This window comes from Crocuta crocuta, unplaced genomic scaffold, assembly GCF_008692635.1.
Source record: "Crocuta crocuta isolate KB4526 unplaced genomic scaffold, BGI_CrCroc_1.0 scaffold37, whole genome shotgun sequence".
Lineage (NCBI taxonomy): Eukaryota > Metazoa > Chordata > Mammalia > Carnivora > Hyaenidae > Crocuta > Crocuta crocuta.
The window spans coordinates 1,342,600-1,363,120 of record NW_027532040.1 but is presented as its reverse complement, the minus strand read 5'-3'; the positions used below and the strand labels follow the sequence as shown (position 1 = coordinate 1,363,120).

The following is a 20,521-nucleotide window of genomic DNA, read 5'->3' as shown; positions in this document are numbered from 1 at the left end:
TAAAAGCATTTTGAGTATATAATTCAGTGGTATTAAGTACATTCCTAATGTTGTGCAACCATTTCCTATCCATTTACAGAACTTTTACCTCATACCAAACAGAAACTCTAACCATTAAACAATAACTCCCCATCTTCCCTTGCCCCATAGCCACTGTTAACCACCATTCTACCACACAATTCTCTGTGAGTTCCCTTTTCTGAATATTCAATGTAAGTGGAATCATGATATTTATCTTTTTGTGTCTGACTTAATTTCACTTAGCATAATGTCTCAAGTTTCATCCATGTTGTATCAAAATTTCATTCCTTTTTATGGCCAACTAATAATTCCATTGTGTGTATATATGCCACATTTTGTTTATCTGTTTATCTGTTAATGGACATGTGGGTTTTAAATCATATTCTGGCTTTTGTGAGTAATGCTGTTGTAAACATTGGTGAAAAAATTTTAGTCATTGTGGAATTTTTAATTCTTTTAGGTGTATACCTAGGACTGGAATTGATAGATCATTGAATAATTCTGTGTTTTACATTTTGAGGAACCATTGAACTGTTTTCCATAGCAACTGCATCATTTTAGATTCCTATCAGCACTGCATAAGGGTTCATTTCTCTGTATCCTTCCTGACACTTGTTATCACCAATTTTTTTAATAGTAGCTATTCTAATGGGCTTGAAGTAGAATTTGAAACATTCTTTTTGTTGTTGGTGTTGTTTTGTTTTGTTTTGAGATAGAGAAACAGAATTTGAGCAAGGGAGGGGCAGAGAGAGAGGGAGACACAGAATCCAAGCAGAGCTGTCAGCACAGATCCCTATGTATGGCTCGAATCCACAAACTGTGAGAATATGACCTGAGCCAAAATTGGACACTTAACCGACTGAGCCACCCAAGCATCCTGAAACATTCTTAATATAGTAAAATATTTCTTCATAGTTTGTAACACTCTACCTGTATCAGCAGGTGTGTCTTCGTAACAGACTTAAACTTTGCAAACAAGATCTTTTGTTTAAAATAACACATGATGATGATGATGATGATGGCACCTACAGATTGGGTTTTTCTCCTTTCACAATGATATTTTGTTATTTACTGTAAAATTTTCTTTGTTCTACAGAATATACCATTATATTGAATTAAAATGAGTAATTTGTAAAGGCCTTAAGCTCTTTTTTAATGTTTATTTGTTTGTTGTGAGAGGGAGTGGGGGTGTGGCAGAGAGAGGGAGAGAGAGAGAGAGAGTCTCCTAAAGGAGCAAGCTCCCAGCCATCAGCGCAGAGCCCGACACAGGGCTTAATCCCGTGACTGTTGAGATCATAACACTCAGACACTCAACCGGCTGAGCCACCCAGGCTCCTCCTTAAGCCTGTTATATTTTTTATATAGCTATAGAAAGAATGTAAAATCAAATTACAAATGATAAATTGGTATGTTTTTAATTATTCAAATCAAAATTTGCCAAATTCCAGTTAAACAAAAAATTGGGATTCAGGAAACTCAACGATAGATTAAATTGTCCTAGCTATTACTTGGGGATTCCAAGGTGAAAGTAACAAGAATGTGATGTAAAACAGTACTTTTTCAACTATAAGATTCAGAAGGGTCATGTGGTAATTTTGATAAAATGTAGATTCAGAGCAGTAGGTCTTACGGGCCTGCTCTTCTGCATGTTTAACAAGCTCCTGAGCAGTGACAGTGCTGCTATCCCAGAGAACAAACTTTGAGTAGTAGTAGTGAGGACAGAACCTAACTGATAAAAATATTTTATAGCTCTTATAGCATGCAAAACTAAATTATAAATGTTAGGTAATCTATTTGGAAATTTTAAAAATGTGTAAATGAATGTGCTGCTTTAAAAAATTTTTTGACCTGGTGGTATCAAGCTCTAAAAACATATTTTCAGTTCCTCTATTGAAATACTTCATTTCTCACTAGTCACTGTACTTCAGTTTTCTCAACTTTAAAATTGTAAGAGAACTGGGACACCTGAGTAGCTCAGTCAGTTAAGTGTCCAACTCTTGGTTTCAGCTCAGGTCATGATTTCACGGTTCATGAGACTGAGTTCCTCATCAGGCTCCCAAGCTGCCAGTGCAGAGCCTGCTTAGGATCCCCTCTCTCTCTCTGCCCCTCTCCCACTCAATGCCTCTGTCTCTCTCTTAAAAATAAACTTAAAAATTTTTTTAATTGGAAGAGCACTTTTCATCTATTCCTTCAGCTTCATGTTGATGAAGAATATTTAATTGCCTTTTCTTTGTTTTCCTCTTTAGGGAGTGCCTTGGTGAAGCGCATGAGCCTTGTGACTGCCAAACATGGAAAAATTGGCTACAAAAAATAACTGAAATGAAACCAGAAGAACGTAAGAGGAATCTTAGAAAGCTATACTATATATGTTCTAATAGCATTCAAAAGATAATATGATCATATTACTTAGAGTCTTCATTAAGTAAGTTTTCAAGTTTGTTAATGGTGTAGCTCTCCTATTTAACATTACACCTCTAACCAACACCCTTTTGGACATCACAGTGTTTTTACAATGGAAATCACAGGTTCCATATTTCTAACAGACTGTTTTAAATTAAGATAAACAGGGTAAACAGGGGTTGCATTTAAGCCGTTCTCCTACAGCCATCTCCTTTATCCTGGGGTAGACCAACTAGCTTTTCTCCACCTTAAGGGAAGAAATGTATAAGCTGTAATGAGAGGAAGTTTCTTATTTCCCTGGAAGCTTCCGGTGGATAAGACAAGTTAATTTCTTGGTATTATGTGGCTCTGTAGACTTACTTATATTAAATGTCATGTCTATAACTATTTTAACTGAGATTTCTATAAATACATATTAATCCTACAGAAATGCTATGAAATTGGTGTTAGTAATTCCATTTTGCAGATGAAGAAATTAACACTTAGATTGGATCGAGTGACATCAGGCACAGTGTATGTGCCTGGAAACAGAACGGGTTTCAATTAGCCTTCCTAATAGCAATTCCTGCATTTAACAGGGAAATATATCTGCTTTACAATAATTTCTCATCCCCTGAAGTGTTTTATGACAACTGTTTATTTTCACATTAATATAAAAGTTAATTTTTTTTAACTTTTTATATAAGGGAGTTAGTTTGACGTATTACAAATCAGGATTAAGAATTGACTGGGGCATCTGGGTGGCTCAGTCAGTTGAGCATGCGACCCTTGATTTCGACTCAAGTCATGTCGTCATGGTCATGAGATCGAGGCGTGCATTGAGCTCCATGTTGGGCGTTGAGTCTGCTTAAGATTCTCTGTCCCTTTCCCTCTGTGCTCCCCTGCCCTGCTCATGCATAAATGCACACATGCTCTCTCTCTCAAAATTAAAAATAAATAAAAATTAAAAAAAAAAAAGAATTTACTTGGCCACCTGTATGGTTTGGTTGGTTAAGCACCCAACCTCAGCTCAAGTCATGATCTCGCAGTTTGTGAGTTCAAGCCCCACACCAGGCTCTGTGCTGACAGCTCAGAGCCTGTAGCCTGCTTTGGATTCTGTCACACTCAGTCTCTCTCTTTCTCTCTCAAAAATAAACATTAAAAGAAATAAAATTTTTTAAAAAATTCAGTGAATCTGCACTTATTATGAGCAAAGTACATGATGATGCATCAATGCCAGCCTTCAAAAAGTACATATGCTAGAAGGGAAGCAGATCATTACAGTATCATATGATAACTAATATAGTTGGGTAAAGATGAGAGTAAATCAGGTTGGACGGGGGTGGGTATCATAGAATCCTCCTTAAGGCAATGAGAGAGGAATTGGTTCTAGTGTATCTGCAGAGGCAGAGCTTTGGTAGGTATTTCTGTCAGCAGCTGAAGTGACTCTAGCAGAGCCTGGCTGACAGCTCTGAAACCCTACAGTCTTGTATTCAATCAGGCAACGTACCATTGCCCAAGAGCTTGTCCTTGGCATTTTAGATTCACAAGATTCATTTTATGCATTGACGTAGGGTCATTCAAACCCATGAAGAAGAGTCCACTATGTAACCCAGAATATCAGTTTATTAATTGAGGGAGATCCCTTTCACATGATGAGAAGGCTTATGTCCCTTACCCAGGAGCAAAGGTAAATGAATAATCTTAGGATATTTCATGGTGAAATCTGATTAAATATTTCTTTTATTTTTTTAATGTTTTATTTATTTCTGAGAGAGCGAGAGAGACAGCGTGAGCAGAGGAGGGTCAGAGAGAGAGGGAGACACAGAATCTGAAGCAGGCTCCAGGCTCTGAGCTAGCTGTCAGCACAGAGCCCGATGCGGGGCTCGAACCCACAAACCGTGAGATCATGACCTGAGCCAAAGTCAGACGCTTAACCAACTGAGCCACCCAGGCGCCCCTGATTAAATTTCTACCCTGAACACTCTATCATTCAATCAACAATTTTTTTTAATCTTTCCAATTCTTGTTTTTTTTTTTTAAATTTTATGTTTGTTTATATTTGAGACAGAGAAACAGAGTGCAAGCTGGGGAGGGGCAAAGAGAGAGGGAGACACAAAATCTGAAGCAGGTTCCTGGCTCTGAGCTGTCAGCACAGAGCCTGAAAGGGGTATCAAATTCACAAATTGTGAGATCACAACCTGAACTGAAGTTGGACACTTAACCAACTGAGCCGCCCAGGTGCCCCTCAGCAAATATTTTTTTGAGTACCTGCTATGTGCTAGGAAATTCCCAAATCAGAAACACTTGTATAGATTGTTTTATTTCCCAGGTACATTGTGTCTCTCTCTTGAATGCCAGATAATAGCTTGTCATTGCTCCCTTGACACCCATCTATTTTCCTATTCTCCTGATATGTATGGGTCTGTGTATGTGTGTGAGTTCCATAAATAGATTAATATTAGTATCCTGCAACACCTTTAAACATGACAAAACATTGGATTTTGCATTCATTTTTTGCCATGGGCACCAAGAAACATCATATTTATTAGACATGGTTTGCTATTGCCCACCTACCTACATTTCTTAATACATTTATATGAAGCCTAACATGAAGGTCCATGGGAGAATTTTTAAGAGATGAGGCTGGAAAGGTAGGTGTTGCCAGATAAAACTGAAATTATTTTGTTAATAGAATAAGTCAAAGAATGCATTTTTTAAGTAGGGAAGTGGCATTATCTGAGATATTTATACAAAGGTAAGTGATGACTAGGAAGGTTAGACTGAAGGAGACATCAAAGTAGGAAGGGGAATTTTTAGTTTGAGTAAGAGGGTGGATCATTGGTCAACCTAGGAAATTCAGATATGAGTTTCAGGGTGCCTTGCTGTCTCAGTCAGGCATCCAGCTCTTCAGCTCAGCTCAGATCATGATCTCATGGTTCATGAGTTCAAGCCCCACATCAGGCTGTGTCCTGACAGCATGAAGTCTGCTTGGAATTCTGTGTCCCTCTGTCTCTGCACTGCTCCAGGAATAAATAAATAAATTTTTTTTTTAAAAAAGAGTAACTTTCAGGGGAAAATAAATTGTGTTTAAGACATTGTTAACTTGAAGTACTTGCAGGACATTTATGTGGAGATGTCCAGTGGGATTTTAGAAGTGTTTGTCTGCAGCTGAGATGAGATGCTGAGAAAACTTAGAAATAACTTGTTGCTTTTAAATGATATCTTTATTTAACATTTATTGAGTGCTATTTTATATTGGAATACAGAAATAAGGTGCCCTCTATGTTCTTGAAATTTACATTTTAGAGATGACGACAACTATATACAAAACTAAGAAAAAGAAATATTATTAACGCTGTGAAAGAACAGCATACCTGTGGCACATTATGAGGGAGAGGAGAGAGCAAGGAGAAGACCAGTTCTCTAGGAGAGTGTGAGGAAAAGCAATATAAAAGAATTGGTGCCTGAGCTGCTTCTTGAAAACTGATAGATATACTTCACGCCCACCAGAACAGGAAAAACACTGGGGCTTTGGGTGAAGCAGAGCTGTGAGATAGCATGGTGTATTCAAGGGCTGCAGATACTGAGTGCAAAGGAAGGTGCTGCACTGAGAGATGAGACTGCATAGGCAGAAGTCCAAATCAGGTGTCGGGAGNNNNGTGGGGGTGGGGGGGGGGGGGGGGGGAGGGGGCAAGGCAGGGGTTATATGCAGTGTTGAGAGGTCTGACTTCATCCTGAGACACTGAAAAGGAGTTTTGAGTAGGAGAGTGATAATTGAAGATGCTTACTGAGAGAGAACACTTAGGTGGAAGTGTGGATGGTAAATAAGAACTATTGAGACAATAGGTAAGAAAGCTGTTTCTGAGAAAACTTCAGAATGTCCAGGTGAGAAGATATGAGGGCTGGAACAAGACAGAGGCAATGCAAGTAGGAGAGGAGAGTTAAGAAGAGAGAATTTTATTAAGTTGTAAATCTAGCGTACTTATCAGTTGCCTCGAAGAGGTAGTGCACCACAGGAAATAATTAGTACAATATATTATTTAATTCTTGAGTAGAAAATGGCTGTTAAGTGTCCAGTTTAAGATAAAAAGCAAGCATTTTTAAGTGGGTGATTATTTTTAGTTATCTCTTACCATTGTAAAATTGATCATTCATTCCAAACCCACAAATAAGTTTTTACTAGGGAAAGAGAGAGAGAACAATGTAGCTAGTAAGTGCAGATTATTGGTGAAACAGTTACAGAATACCCTCACATACAATAATGGTCCTGATAATGAGAAGAGAAGAGAAATAGAAGTACTAGAAAATGGTGTGTGTGGTCTATACATAGTTACTTCTGGTGGCCCAGAGACAGGGAGGCCTCAAATTAAAAACTGAAGATTCCTTCAAAGAGTTCCAAATGGTTTTTTAATTTAGAAAGACAGAGAAAGTTTAGAAAATTGGATAGAAGACAAAAGACTGATGATGCCTGAAAAGTTGTCTACCAGAGAAGGACCAAAGCCAAGACTGCAGAAAAGTTTCCAGTTACTGAGAAATACCTAGGAATTTCTCATTGTCCTCCAGACTGAAATGTGATGGCCATTTGACCACTATTAATGGCCACTGAAGTTTGTGAAATTTAGGATAAGGCTTAATGCAAATAATAATAAGCCAACTGAAATGTTTAAGCAGAACATCATCATTAAATATATAAAAATAATATTTCAGCAAAGAAAAGTATGATTTAATGCTATCTCGTTTACATTTTAATTTGGATCATGGTCACATTATCTTTGGCATAAGCATTTTCAACTGAACTTGTCAATTCCTGAGATCATTTTCTCCTTTATGCCCAGTTTTCCAAAGTCTTTGAATTATGAGACTCAAAAGAAGTGACAAAATCTAATAAGAAAAAGTATTAGAAAATAAACTAAGATTAGTTCAATATAAAGATTCAAATACTATTTTTCAGCACTGAAACTGCTTCTATTATGTCTAATCAGAGCAAGAGGGGAATGATTATATATTCAGTGAAAAGATAGCTAATTTATAAAAATTTCAGACCAGTTTTTCCATACTACGTAATAAATGGTTATTGAATAGAATTCAGATAGTCTTTTTAAGTAGTCAGTCTTTAAAATCAACTTTTTTTTCACTTACATACATATTGATTCTACTAGTAGAGCTTAGATTTTTATGTTCTAAAACTTGATCAAATGAAGTTAATATTTCTTACAAAGAGACCTAGTCGTGTAACCGAAGACAAGAGAAGAGACTGGAACTCAGGGTGAAGAAAACTCACCAGGTAGACTGAAGGGAGATAAGATATTACAAGTATGAAGAAAAGTATATACAAAGGGCACTTGTATGAAATAAGCATGTTCAGAGAACTAGAGGTAAAGACCTTTTTCCCACTACAAGTTTTTGTTTTAATAATAGTTATTTCCTGGACGCGATTTACTTTATACAGTCCTCTAGAACACAGTTAGGAACTAGCATTCTCTCCGAGGGTGGTAGAAAAAAACTGTTATGTTGCAGGCCACAAAAGCTGCTTTGTTTTAATGGCTTTGTGCTTTATTTATTATAACAATGGACAATAAAGGTCATAAGAATATGTTAGAGCCTCTGAGCTAAAAATAATGTTGATGCTGAAAGGATGAGAGAGGGTACTACTTAAAAACAAAAATTAGACATTGTACGTAGTTGATTAGGTTTTAAATGCCTTTGTAAATGGGATTTCCTTCACAACTTGAGCTAATTAGCCATACATATAGTAAGCTCCTTCTGAAACTCCTGTTCTCCACTAAATTAACTGACAATTCTCTGTTAGCAATATCCTAATCAAACCATCTTCTACCAAGCGGGTTTAGTACTGGAGTGGAGTCTGATCAGTTCATTGCTGCTATTGTCTCACTTTGCTGTGTGGTGAAATTGAACACCAGTGTTTCATAGTCCAGCAGTGGCTGCTATTCTGTTGTTGAACAAACTTAAGTTGGTAGGCACTTGGGGCTCCTTGAAGCAAGACAGCCCCATTCCTCCTCTGCTAGGCTCCATCAAAGGGCTAATCATAGTGCTCAGCTCTTCTAGTTCATATACTGAGCCACTTCTCAGAGGTCAACCTGCCCAACCTTTGTCTCCCTTCTCTTTCTAGGGTTGGGTAATTTTTCCTTAAACTTCAAAACTCAAGGAGTCTGATTTCTCACCTGCTTTTTAACAGTAGAGATAACTCCTTACCCCACCCTTTTGAAAAATGGCTACATGTAATCAGGGCCTTGATTGGATGGGCCACGTGCAGTGATTTCACGTGAGTTATGGACATCCCTTTTGGGAAAGAAAAGGTAGAACTTCCCTGTGCACTTAGAGCTAGAAAAGAAAACCAACTTGATTACTGACAGAGAGGAAAAAATTACATTTTAAATTGTATGTCTGCAACTCTCTGTTCATAACTCTCCACTTGGGGTGCTGGGGGTGGGTATTGGTTTTAAAACATAAAGTTACAAGATTTAGTATCTTTTAAAGATCATGACATTCAATAAGACTGCAGATCTCAAATTAAGGTAGAATAAATTGAGTTTAAAGTGAAGAATAGAAGATTAGTGTGGGGTTAGAGGGTAGGAGAAGCTTGCCAGGTAGATAGCAGCCAAATCATGAAGGACTTTGCATCTTTTGCTAAAGCAATTTTATTTTATCTTGCAGTCAGGGGGCAGCATCTAAAAGATTTAAAGGAGACTTTTTTTTTTTTAACATTTATTTATTTTGAGAGAGCACACACAACCGGGAGAGGGAGGGAGGGTAAGAGAGAGAGAGAGAGAGAGAGAGAGAGAATCCTAAGTAGGCTCCATGCTATCAACACAGAGCCTGATGTGGAGAGAGAGAGAGAAAGAGAGAGAGAGAGAGAATCCTAAGTAGGCTCCATGCTATCAACACAGAGCCTGATGTGGGGCTCAATCCCAGGAACTGTAAGATCATGACTTGAGCCAAAATCAAGAGTTAGATGCTTAAGCAACTGAGCTACCCAGGCACCCCAAAAGGAGATTTGTATTTTTAAAAGATCACTGTGTAAGCAGTATAATAGAAGTTGGAAGTTGAGAGCAGAAGAAGGAGCTGGGAGATAGGTTGGTTTTCTGTGTTTTAATTGTCTAGGCAAGAGGTGTGGAGCACCCTAGTTAAAGCAGTAAGAAGTGGGAGTGAAGAGGAGACAGATAAGAAAGAGAAAGAGGTAGAAACAATGGAATGTGGCAGGTTAGGGAAAGGAGGGTGTCCAAGATCCATGTTCCTGGATTGACTCTGAGTAGATGATCATATCATTTACTGGGACAGGGGATAGAAAAAGGGGCAGGTTTAGGGGAAATGTAAGTTTAGTTTTAGACACATTACATGGGATTCATTTTTAGTTCATCCGAAGTAATCATGGATAAAAATATTGATATTTCAATATAACTTTCATGTTTTTTACTATGGTGAAAATCTCTGGTCATTCTGTTTGTAACTGACCCACTTAAGAAATTATGGTCTGGGGGCCATTCTTCCTATAATTTTCTTTGATGCAGTAGTTATTTTAAACAGACAATAATATGTTGCTTTTTTTTTTAACTTTGGTTTTTTTCTTCCCTTGTTTATTTGAACACAACTTTAGAAAGAAATCTTTAAATCATATTTCATATATCAAGCTTTTGGAAGACAACTCCTTATCCTATAATCATGCTCTTCAGAAAAAAAGCAGTTTTAAAACTTTGCCATAGATCCTATATAGAAAATAAATACATGGTTTGGGGCACCTGGGTGGCTCAGTCGGTTAAGCATCCACCTTCAGCTCAGGTCGTGATCTCACAGTTCGTGAGTTCAAGCCCTGCATTGGGCTCTGTGCTGACAGCTTAGAGCCTGGAGCCTGCTTTGGATTCTCTCTCTGCCCCTCCCCTACTTGTGCTCTGTCTCTCTCTCAAAGCTAAATAAACATTAAAAAAAAAAAGAAAAGAAAAATACATGGTCAGAGACAGTGTACAAAGAAAACTTTCGCAGGGGGTAGGGGGGTTCCCTCTGAAGTCATACACTAAATCGTGTATTTTATGTTTGTGCTTAATATCCCAAAGTTGTAGGAGTTAGTGAAGCTTATGAGGATGCTGCCAATTGTCTCTGGTTGTTAACTAACTCCAAGCCTTGTGCTAACTGTAAGTCTCCGATACAGAAGAATGAGGGATGTAATCACATGCAGTGTGCTAAGGTAAGATGTTAAAGAGGATTTTGCATGTTTTGCAGTTAGAATCTAAATCTGACTGTTAATCCAAAGAAGAAACAAGCATAAAAATGTTGCTGGGTTTCAGATGAATTCTAGCAGATTACATTCTATATTCTTTGCTGAATAACATAAGTATTGCTTTATACTACTAAATTTTATACTCATGATGAATGTTAAAAATAGGTTAAGGATTCAGTGATATTTGGGCAAAAGATCAAAAATACCTGAATCTTTCCCTGCTAATTATCTCTCCCAGTGAGGATCCTGATTGCCTCCCCCAGTGAGGATTTTGAGAGTTTTGTCTTTATATAAATAATAATATTAAATGATAAAATGCTACTTTATAGACATCTCTTACACAGGTAGCTTTTAAGCACACAGCTTAGTTTCAAGGCCCAAGTCAGGCTCTAGGCAATTCCTCTAGGTCCAAATCTAAATCTTGGTGTCTATGTATATAAGTGGCTGTAAAATAAAAGTACCTGAAGTTGTAGGCAGACTTTAGGTCTGCTAATGAAATCATCAGTTAAACAAGTAATTATTTACTGTATTTAAAATGAAAATGCTGCAGCATCTGGTGGCTCAGTCAGTTAAGTCTCCAACTCATGATTTCAGTTCAAGTCATGATCTCATGATTCTTAGGACTGAGCCCCACATTAGGCTCACACAGTCAGTATAGAGCCCGCTTGAGATTCTCTCTCCCCACCCCTCTCTCTGTCCCTCCCCTGCTCATGCTCTCACTTTCTCTCTCTCTCAAAAATAAACTTAATGAAAATGAAAATGCCGACAAAGATCTTGACCAAAAAATAACTAATATAAATAATTATTTTTGGAAGACTACCCTNATTGACATAGTTGCATAGAAAGAAACTTCCATATGTAAAATAAATATTCTGGAATTAGGTTAATAAATATTTTATTATACCATGCCAGAATTTATAAACATTTTTGTTTCCAAATTATAATGATATTCCAGTTTTTTTCCTTTTCATTGGAAGCTCCATATATATAAAAAATAATTACTTAATATCAAGAGGATAATGTAACTTTTCTAATTTACATTGTGAAAGAAACCCAAATAGTTCAGAAGATTCCAATAAAATACATAAATATCTTCTAAGTATTATTTGATTTTTTAAAATATTTTTTTAAGTTTATCGATTTACTTTTGAGAGAGAGAGAGCACGAGCTACAAAGGGGCAGAAAGAGGAGGGGAAAGAGAATCCCAAGCAGGTTCTGCAGTGTCATTTCAGAGCCCAACACAAGGGCTCAGTTCCATAAATTGTGAGATCATGACCTGAGGTGAAATCAAGAGTCAGGTGCTTAACCAACTGAGTCAGCCAGGCACCCCAGTATGACTTGATTTTTAACATTAAAGCTAATCATTATTACATAAAAAATTATAGCAGTACCAGATAATTGTATAAGCCTATTATAAAATTAATATAAATTAATTGGCTTAGTGAGACAGTAATAATGATTTCCTAAGAAGGAAGAAAAAAAATGTAGTACAGTGTTCTGAGCAAAATGCTCCAAGGTACTTATTATTAGTTCAGTTGGTCAGGCCAGAAATATTTGTGGTCTTCTCTCCAATATCCATTATTAGTTTTTTCTTAGAAAAATCTCATACAGACTGTATAGATGTGTAAAGAAATGTAGGTTGACCATAAAAATCAGCAAGATCCAATATTACCTTTATTTCCTTCAAAGCACCTACCAGTATCAGGTAGTTGATAAATATGTATTGAGTGAATATTTTCATGAATTCATCAGGCTTTTAAGATAATTTATTTTAAACAGCTTTTTGCTTAAGCTTCTGTTGTATTTAAAAGAAACATTTAGTTGCACACTATGTAAATGTAGTAGTCTGTCTAATATACCATCTGAAGTGTTTGCATTTAACAAAAGAAACTAACAAATAATTCTTAAGACACAGAAGAAAAGACATCTAGAAAGTAATAACCTTGCTACAGAAAAATTTCATACTTCTAGAATTTTCTTTTTAAATGTGAAAGTGGAACAGCAGATCATGCATAATTGAATCCATGCTTTAACACAATGACTAAATCATAATCTACTTTTATTAATGCCATAGTTTTGATTATGATTCAATAGACAGTTTTTACTTTCTGGAAACAAACTGTTAAACATCTTAGAAGAATAACAAATTTCACCTTATAAAAATAGTTCTGTGTAGTTCAGAAAACAATCTGTATTCATTTCCCTTTAATTTTTAGATTTTGCATTCTCACACATTTTAAGTCACTTATAGTAATTTTCTTCATCTGACTCTGTAAAACTATAGGCTGCAACTAAAAAATAAAAGTTATTTAAGCTCTGTATTCTTTTTCTTATAAAATATGAAATTTGGCTATTTTGTAGAAACTTTTGCCACTAATTTTGAGATATTAGTAAAGCTGTACTGAAAGGTACTTGTATCAAATTAGGCACAAAGTTTGCTGATACCAAGCAACAAAAGAACTTGCATACTCTCAGAACTTTGATATCCATAACTTATTGTGTAAGTGCATGTTAGTAAAGAGCTAGATGAATACAGAGACTTTAATTCAGTTCTCTGTCCGTGACCTATCAGGTAGAGAAAAAATTAGTGAAGATACAGAAGATTTAACATAACTACTATGGTATATCTGATGTTTTTATATTCAAACTCTGTGACCTGAAAATTTGGATTACACCATCTTTGCAAGTATCCATGGATCATTAGCAAAAAAATTTGACCATTGGTCATCAAAGAAAATCTCAGTAATACTGCAGAAAATAGAAATAGTAATAGCAACATTCTCTTATCATAATGGAATGAAATAGAAATTAATAGTAAAGGTACAAAAGCCCTTTTCATTTGGAAATTTTAAATTTCTCAACTCTTGAGTAAAAAAAGGAAATATAAGTTGAATTAAAGACTATCTAGAAAACTAAGATAATGGAAGTATTTCTTTATCAGAACTTGAGTGCCTGTATCTAGAGCACTGCTCAGAAATGTCCCATAGCCTTATTAAACCAATACAAAATGAGGAATGATTTAAGCATATAATTTTAAAAATTAGAAAAACAGAATAAACTTGGAGCATGCCAAGAGGAAGGACTTTTTTTTTAAGCAGAAATCAGTGACTTAAAAACTGAAAAGCAATACAACTGACAAACCCAAAAAATATTTTTCTTAAAAAAAATATTTTTCTTAAGAAAAAATAAGATAAACCACTAAGCTTATGTAAGAAAAAAATGAAGATGAGGGAGTTCAAAAACACAATGTCAGAATTAAGAGGACTAATCAAGAAATAAAGCAAACTTGAATTTGGAATGGATTTTCTGGTTTTTTTAAATTTTTTATTTTTTTTAATGTTTATTTTTCTTTTTGAAAGAAAGACGGCATGAGCACGGGAGGGGCAGAGAGAACGCAGGATCTGAAGCAGGCTCCAGACTCTAAGCTGTCTAAGCACAGAGCCCAATGTGGGCCTTGAACTCACAAACTTCGAGATCATGACCTAGCCAAAGTTAGATGCTTAACCAGCTGAGCCACCCAGGTGTCCCCAAATGGAATGGATTGATTTTCTAAGAAAATATAATTTATTAAAACTGATCCTAGAAGAACTATCCAAACAAACTTCTTTCCATAGAAGAAAGTTTTTCAGCAGGCTTCCCCCTTTAAAGCAATAGGCCCTAACAGTTTCACAATAGAATTTTATCAAATCTTTAAAGAATTGCCTTTTCTTTAGTGTGCAATTCTAGTGTGACTTAAACTGTTCCTGGGAGTTCTTTTTAAAAAAATATATGAGGGGCGCCTGGGTGGCTCAGTTAGTTAAGTGTCCGACTTGGACTCAGGTCATGATCTCACCATTCTTGGGTTAGAGCCCCACATCATGCTCTGTGCTGACAGCTCAAAGCCTGGAGCCCGCTTCGGATATGTGTCTTCCTCTCTCTCTGCCCCTGCCCCAACTTGCACTTTGTGTCTCTCAAAAATAAACATTTTTTAAAAAATGAAAATTTTCAAATTACTATAAAGTGAGAAACTTGATATCAACACTTGACAAGATCATAAAACTTAAAAGAAAATTATAGATTAGTCTTACTTATGAACAATAATGCATAAGTCCTAAATAAGATATTAGAGGGGCACCTGGGTGGCTCAGTCAGTTAAGCGTCCGGCTTCGGCTCAGGTCATGATCTCACAGTCTGTGGGTTCGAGCCCTGCATTGGGCTCTGTACTGACAGCTCAGAGTCTGGAACCAGCTTCAGATTCTGTGTCTCCCTCTCTCTCTGCCCCTCCCCTGCTCACACTCTGTCTCCGTCTCTCAAAATAAAGACATAAAAAAAATTAAATAAGATATTAGAGGGGGAAATCTTAGCAAATATAATCCCGCAGAAAACATTAATAAAAGGATAATTGATTGTCAAGTATATCTCAATTAAATTTTTTTTATAAAAAAGGTAATTGAGGGGCACCTGGGTGGCTCTGTGGTTAAGCATCCGACTTTGGTTCGGGTTATTATCTCGCGATTTGGGAGTTTGAGCCCCATGTCAGTCTCTATGCCGATAGCTCAGAGCCTGGAGCCTGCTTCAATTCTGTGTCTCCCTCTCTCAATCCCTTCCCCACTTGTACTCTGTTTCTCTCTCTCTCAAAAATAAAAAATTAAAAAACATCAAAAAATAAAAAATAGGGGTGCCCGGGTGGCTCAGTCGGTTGAGCGTCCGACTTCAGCTCAGGTCATGATCTCACCGTTTGTGGGTTTGATCCCCGCGTCTGGGCTCTGTGCTGATAGCTAGCTCAGAGCCTGGAGCTTGCTTCAGATTCTGTATTTCCCTCTCTCTGTGACCCTCCCCTGCTCACGCTGTCTCTCTCTCTCTCTCTCTCTCTCTGTCTCTCAGAAATAAATAAAACTTTTTAAAAAAAAATTTTTAATAAAAAATAAAAGCTATTTCTGTACCTTGTCTTATTAGTAGATCTAAAGAGAAAAACCATATATATGGTCTGTAGGTGCTAAAAGGGCATTTGACCAAAAAGTCAACAACCAGTCTTTATTAAGACACTCAAAAAAATAGGTTCAGATGAACTCTTCCTTAGTATGATAAAAATAAATCCACTTCAGGGGTGCCTAGGTGGCTCAGTCGGTTAAGTGTCTGACTTCGGCTCAGGTCATGATCTCACAGTTTGTGGGTTCCAGCCCTGCATTAAGTTCTGTGCTGACAGCTCAGAGCCTGGAGCCTGTTTCAGGTTCTGTGTCTCTCTGTCTCTCTGCCACATCCCCACTCGTGCTCTCTCTCTGTCTCAAAAATAAACTTTTTTAAAAAATTAAATATATAAATCTACTTCAGTCCAAAAGTTAGAATAATATTTAATGGGATATAGTAGAGGTACTCTCACTAAAATCAAGAACAAGATAAGGATGCTGTCCAAATATTAAGATTGGACTAGTGATACCACTCAACATATTTAGACAATAAGAAGAAATTAGAGATGTAAAAATCAGAAATGAGGTGATAAAATTCTCTTTTTTTTGCTGATAGCATGATTGATTTTATACCTATAAAACCCACAAGAATCAATTTAAAAACTACTAACAACAAAATTCAGTAAATTAGCAGAGTAGAAAATTAATATGCAGAAAGCAGTAGCCTTCATGTGTACCAAAAACATCCAAACTGAAAGGGAAGATCTCATTTATCTAAAAAGAAACTTAAGAAATATACAAAACGTATATGAAGAAAATCCTAAGACCCCTTTCGTGTAGGACACACAGATGACAAATGGAAAGGTAGTAAAGTTGTTGGATAGAAAGATTCCAACAAAGATACCAGCAGGTTTTGTTTCTGCATCTCGGTAAGCTAATTCAAAAGTTCACATGGAGAAACAAAGCAGGAACAGCTGGGAAAACTGAAAAAGAACAGTGAGGAGGAACCAGCCTTGTCAGATAGTAAGCCTGTTATTGTTATAAAAGCTCAGTAATTAAAACAGCATGGTGCTGGGACATGAATCTAGAGATTAACGAAACATAATAGAAAACCCAGAAAATACGCAGGTATAGGGGAATTTAGCATATGTTATGTAAAGGAGGATCTCCAGCCAGTGAAGAAACATGGACTGTTCAATAAATAGTATTGAAATAACTGGGCAGATGTGTGGATAAAAATAAAGTTGAATCCATAATATATGCTATATACCCAGATAAATTTAAAAAACAAAAGTGCCAGAAGAAAACAGACTTGAAATGAGATCTTTCTGACCCAAAATCCATAAGGATTTTAAAAAATGATGTATTTTCATACTGGGATGCTCATATTTTTGGCATTTTCTGCTAATTTTGGTAATTAAGAAAGTGAAATTTTCTTAAAAATGAGAAATAGGTTTTAGATCAGTCTTCCTACTTAGAAACCTCTCAGACTTGTTTTCTGGTTTCAAAACCAATTTGTCACAGTCATCAGAAAAACTTCTGATGAAGACTGGTGAAACTTCAGAGACCAAAGGTTACCATGCACTGGAAAAATGAAATATTAAATAATGTTGTTATTGGGAAAGAATATCTTATTGATTTCTTTAATCAGTCTTTATTTTTGAGAGAGAGGGAGAGAGCACGAGCAGGGGAGGGTCAGAGAGGGAGGGAGACACAGAATCCAAATCAGGCTCCAGGCTCTGAGCTGTAAGCACAGAGCCCAATGTGGGGCTCGAACTTGTGAAAGTGAGTTTATGACCTGAGCCGAAGTTGGATGCTTAACCGACCGAGCCACCCAGGTGCCCCTCCTATTGATATTTTTAGATTCCTTGATATTACGTCATAATATTATGATTTACTTTTTAACTTATCCTTATAAACAGTAATTTTGAACTACTCTCACATCTTTCCATAGTGCAGATGAGGGTCCCAGAGGAAACATGAAAAAGTTGATATGTCTTTAAGAAGATTTATTATTCCTGGTCACAGAGGCGGAATTGTTTAATCTCTACAAAGTGGTTGACTAGAACTCAGAAAATATTTGCATCTTAACACAGGGGTGATGTTTGCATATGTTTTCTTTTAAAGTGCAAGTATGACTTTTGCTGGATTTGCCTAGAAGAATGGAAAAAGCATAGTTCTTCCACAGGCGGTTATTACAGATGTACTCGCTATGAAGTCATACAGCATGTGGAGGAGCAATCCAAGGAAATGACTGTGGAGGTAAACAGAACTGTTTAAATCAAGTCCTCTGGCTAAGCCACTTAATACCATTGCGAGTATTTTGCATTTCTTCTTTTCCTGTCTTATAATGAGGCCTTTATAGTTGCCTTTAATTTAAACAGAATAGTTCTATCAACTTGAGAGCTTTTTAATACTCCTTTTTTTATATTGGGGAAGATAAGTCTCATATATCCCTGTTTCTGTAATGACTTAACAGTTTTAGCATAATGTCAACAATACAGTATTATGTTATAGCATATAATGAATCTCTTTGCTTGGCTGCCATAACAAATACCATAAAGTGAGTGGCTAAACAACAGAAAGGTATTTATCACAGTCCTGGAGCCTAGATCAAGATTCGTGCCAATTCGATTTCTGATGGTCGACTCTTTTCTTGGCTTGCAGAGGGCTAGCTCTCTTCTTGCTATGTCTTCACATGGTGTGGAGAGAGAGAAAGCTCTGGTGTCTCTTCATTTTCTTATTAGAGCACTAATGCTACTGGATTAAAGTCCTACCCTAATGATTGCCTCATACATAGGCCCTATCTTCAAATCCAGTCAGTCACATTGGGGGTTAAGGCTTCAACATGAATTTTGGGGAGACACAATTCAGCCCATAGCAATAAGCAATATAGTAAAACATCGAAGATCTGATAATGAAGGTCTTAAGAGGCATCTTTGCCTTATATTCTGAGATCATAGATTCATTGATTTATCACAGAGAATACAAACGCAAGACTTTGTTCTGGTAGCCTTAAAAATGTATTTTTTTCCTCAATAAAATAATCAAATCTGTATGCACAATTACCTGTTTCTGATAAGTAATATTAAGTGACAGAGTCCCCAATTTTAATAGTACTTTATTTACAAAAGTCATTTATGGACTTTTGTTTCCTAGGCTGAGAAAAAACACAAACGATTTCAGGAACTTGACAGATTTATGCACTATTATACAAGATTTAAAAACCATGAGCATAGTTATCAGGTATGTCCCAAATCATTTCAAGTGCTCTGAATTATACTATTGTGAATAAATAAAGAAAATTATTTAAATTATGTATTTCTATTTCTTTAGTTAGAACAACGCCTTCTTAAAACAGCCAAAGAAAAGATGGAGCAATTGAGTAGAGCTCTCAAAGAAAGTAAGTTTTAAGTGGTATGTGTGATAATTAATATAAAATAGTCTTCCATGCTTTAGTCATTTCATTAGTAGGATGTTAAGGTCCTTCAAAGAAAACATGATCTCCTTTAACTCATTCTGGTACTCCTTGGAATTCTCTGAAGCCCAGAGTGCAGCTCAGCAGTTGAGGCCTCTGTAATTAGATTTTCTACCCATCTTACTTCCTATGCTCCTCTTAATGTGGCCTATGCCTTTAGCAATAAACACACATCATGTTTTTGCTTACTCTGTGCCACTGCTTATGCTCTACAATATTGGAAACAGTGGATGGGCCCTCAGAGGGCTTAAAAGCATCCTTGATACAGTCAAAAGAGCAAGATTCACATGCCCCTCAACTGTCGTGTGACTGAAGTCACAAAGATTCTAGAGAAAATTTAGCAGAGTGCCTAATGGGATGGAGGTCACGTACAGTTTTGGTAGAAATCATCTCACTGGAAAATAATGGATGTTAGAGTCTAAAAGCAAAGACATGAGATAGGGCTGACTTATGGATCCTAAAATGGAAATGCAAAAAAAAAAAAAAAATTCCTAAATTGGATTAAGAATTGTTTCCATCATTAAAATATATCACAGTGACCACACACAGCATAGGTTCTACCATGTTTGTTTTAAAGTCACGTTTTTAAAATAATCATAACATATATAAAAGGTTTTCAGCCGAAAAGTGCAATTATAATTGTATTTGTTCTAATTTATAAAAGTAAGCCCCTTTTCATGAGGATAATTCCCTAATTAAGATAGTAAGCATAAATTAAATAAATTAGAGTAGAAGAAAAAGTATCAGTAGCAGCTTTGTCTCCTTACTACTAGTTTTTAGACTTTAGTCTAAAAGTACTTTGAGGTACTCTCCACAGTAAAAATTGAAAGGACAAAACCCTCACACGTTCTACAGTTCTTCAAACAAGGATTTTTGTCTCTTTAATCACTGGGCTGTCGCTAATGCTTAGAACAATGCCTGACACATAGCAAACATTCAATAAATATCTGTAGATGTGAAATACTGCTTCTGTTGAACCTTCAGGACGTTCTAGACAGCATAATAAGATACGTTAAATGATTTAAGACTTAGAAAGGCTTAAGAAATAAACCTTTACATATTTCTCACACATGTCCTAGTGGGGGATGATGTTTCGTTTTGTTTTTCCTTTTTTACATCTTTTAGTTCAGATCCCTCTTCTAGGTTAGGTATTTTGGAATAGTGTGTATCTATCAGTGTGTGTGCATACACATGTAATTTCTTTCCATGGGCATGCAGAAGAATCTTATTTTCAAAAGTACTTATGAATCTAGATTCTACTGCTTAGTTTCCCTTTATTTGCAGTTAGGGAGAAAACTAGAATGTTATAATGATACTTGGAAAAGGAACAGTCTCAATATTAAGGCAGTTTCATCTCCCCTTTTCCTCAGTCTTCCCTTTATTTCTCTCCTTGATATATTTTCTTTACTAGCATTAGTTATCCAGTTGTCCTCCCAGAACATTATATCTTTTTTCTTACAAGGTTTTGTTTGCAGAAGCATAATCATAATTAGGCTATTTTTTTCCTAGCAAGCAACTTAG

The 20,521-nt window shown here is 36.3% G+C and overlaps 1 protein-coding gene across 5 annotated transcripts in view; it reads left to right on the top strand.

The window, feature by feature from the left end:
* The window catches only part of ANKIB1 (ankyrin repeat and IBR domain containing 1), a 135,233-nt gene that overhangs the window by 102,304 nt on the left and 12,408 nt on the right, over positions 1–20,521 (top strand). For all 5 annotated transcript variants that reach the window (XM_077776248.1, XM_077776249.1, XM_077776247.1 and 2 more), the window contains 5 exons: positions 2,268–2,356; positions 10,473–10,603; positions 17,650–17,784; positions 18,682–18,768; positions 18,859–18,925. In XM_077776248.1, the coding sequence (XP_077632374.1) occupies positions 2,268–2,356; positions 10,473–10,603; positions 17,650–17,784; positions 18,682–18,768; positions 18,859–18,925 (509 nt within the window). The remainder of the gene's footprint in view (positions 1–2,267; positions 2,357–10,472; positions 10,604–17,649; positions 17,785–18,681; positions 18,769–18,858; positions 18,926–20,521) is intronic.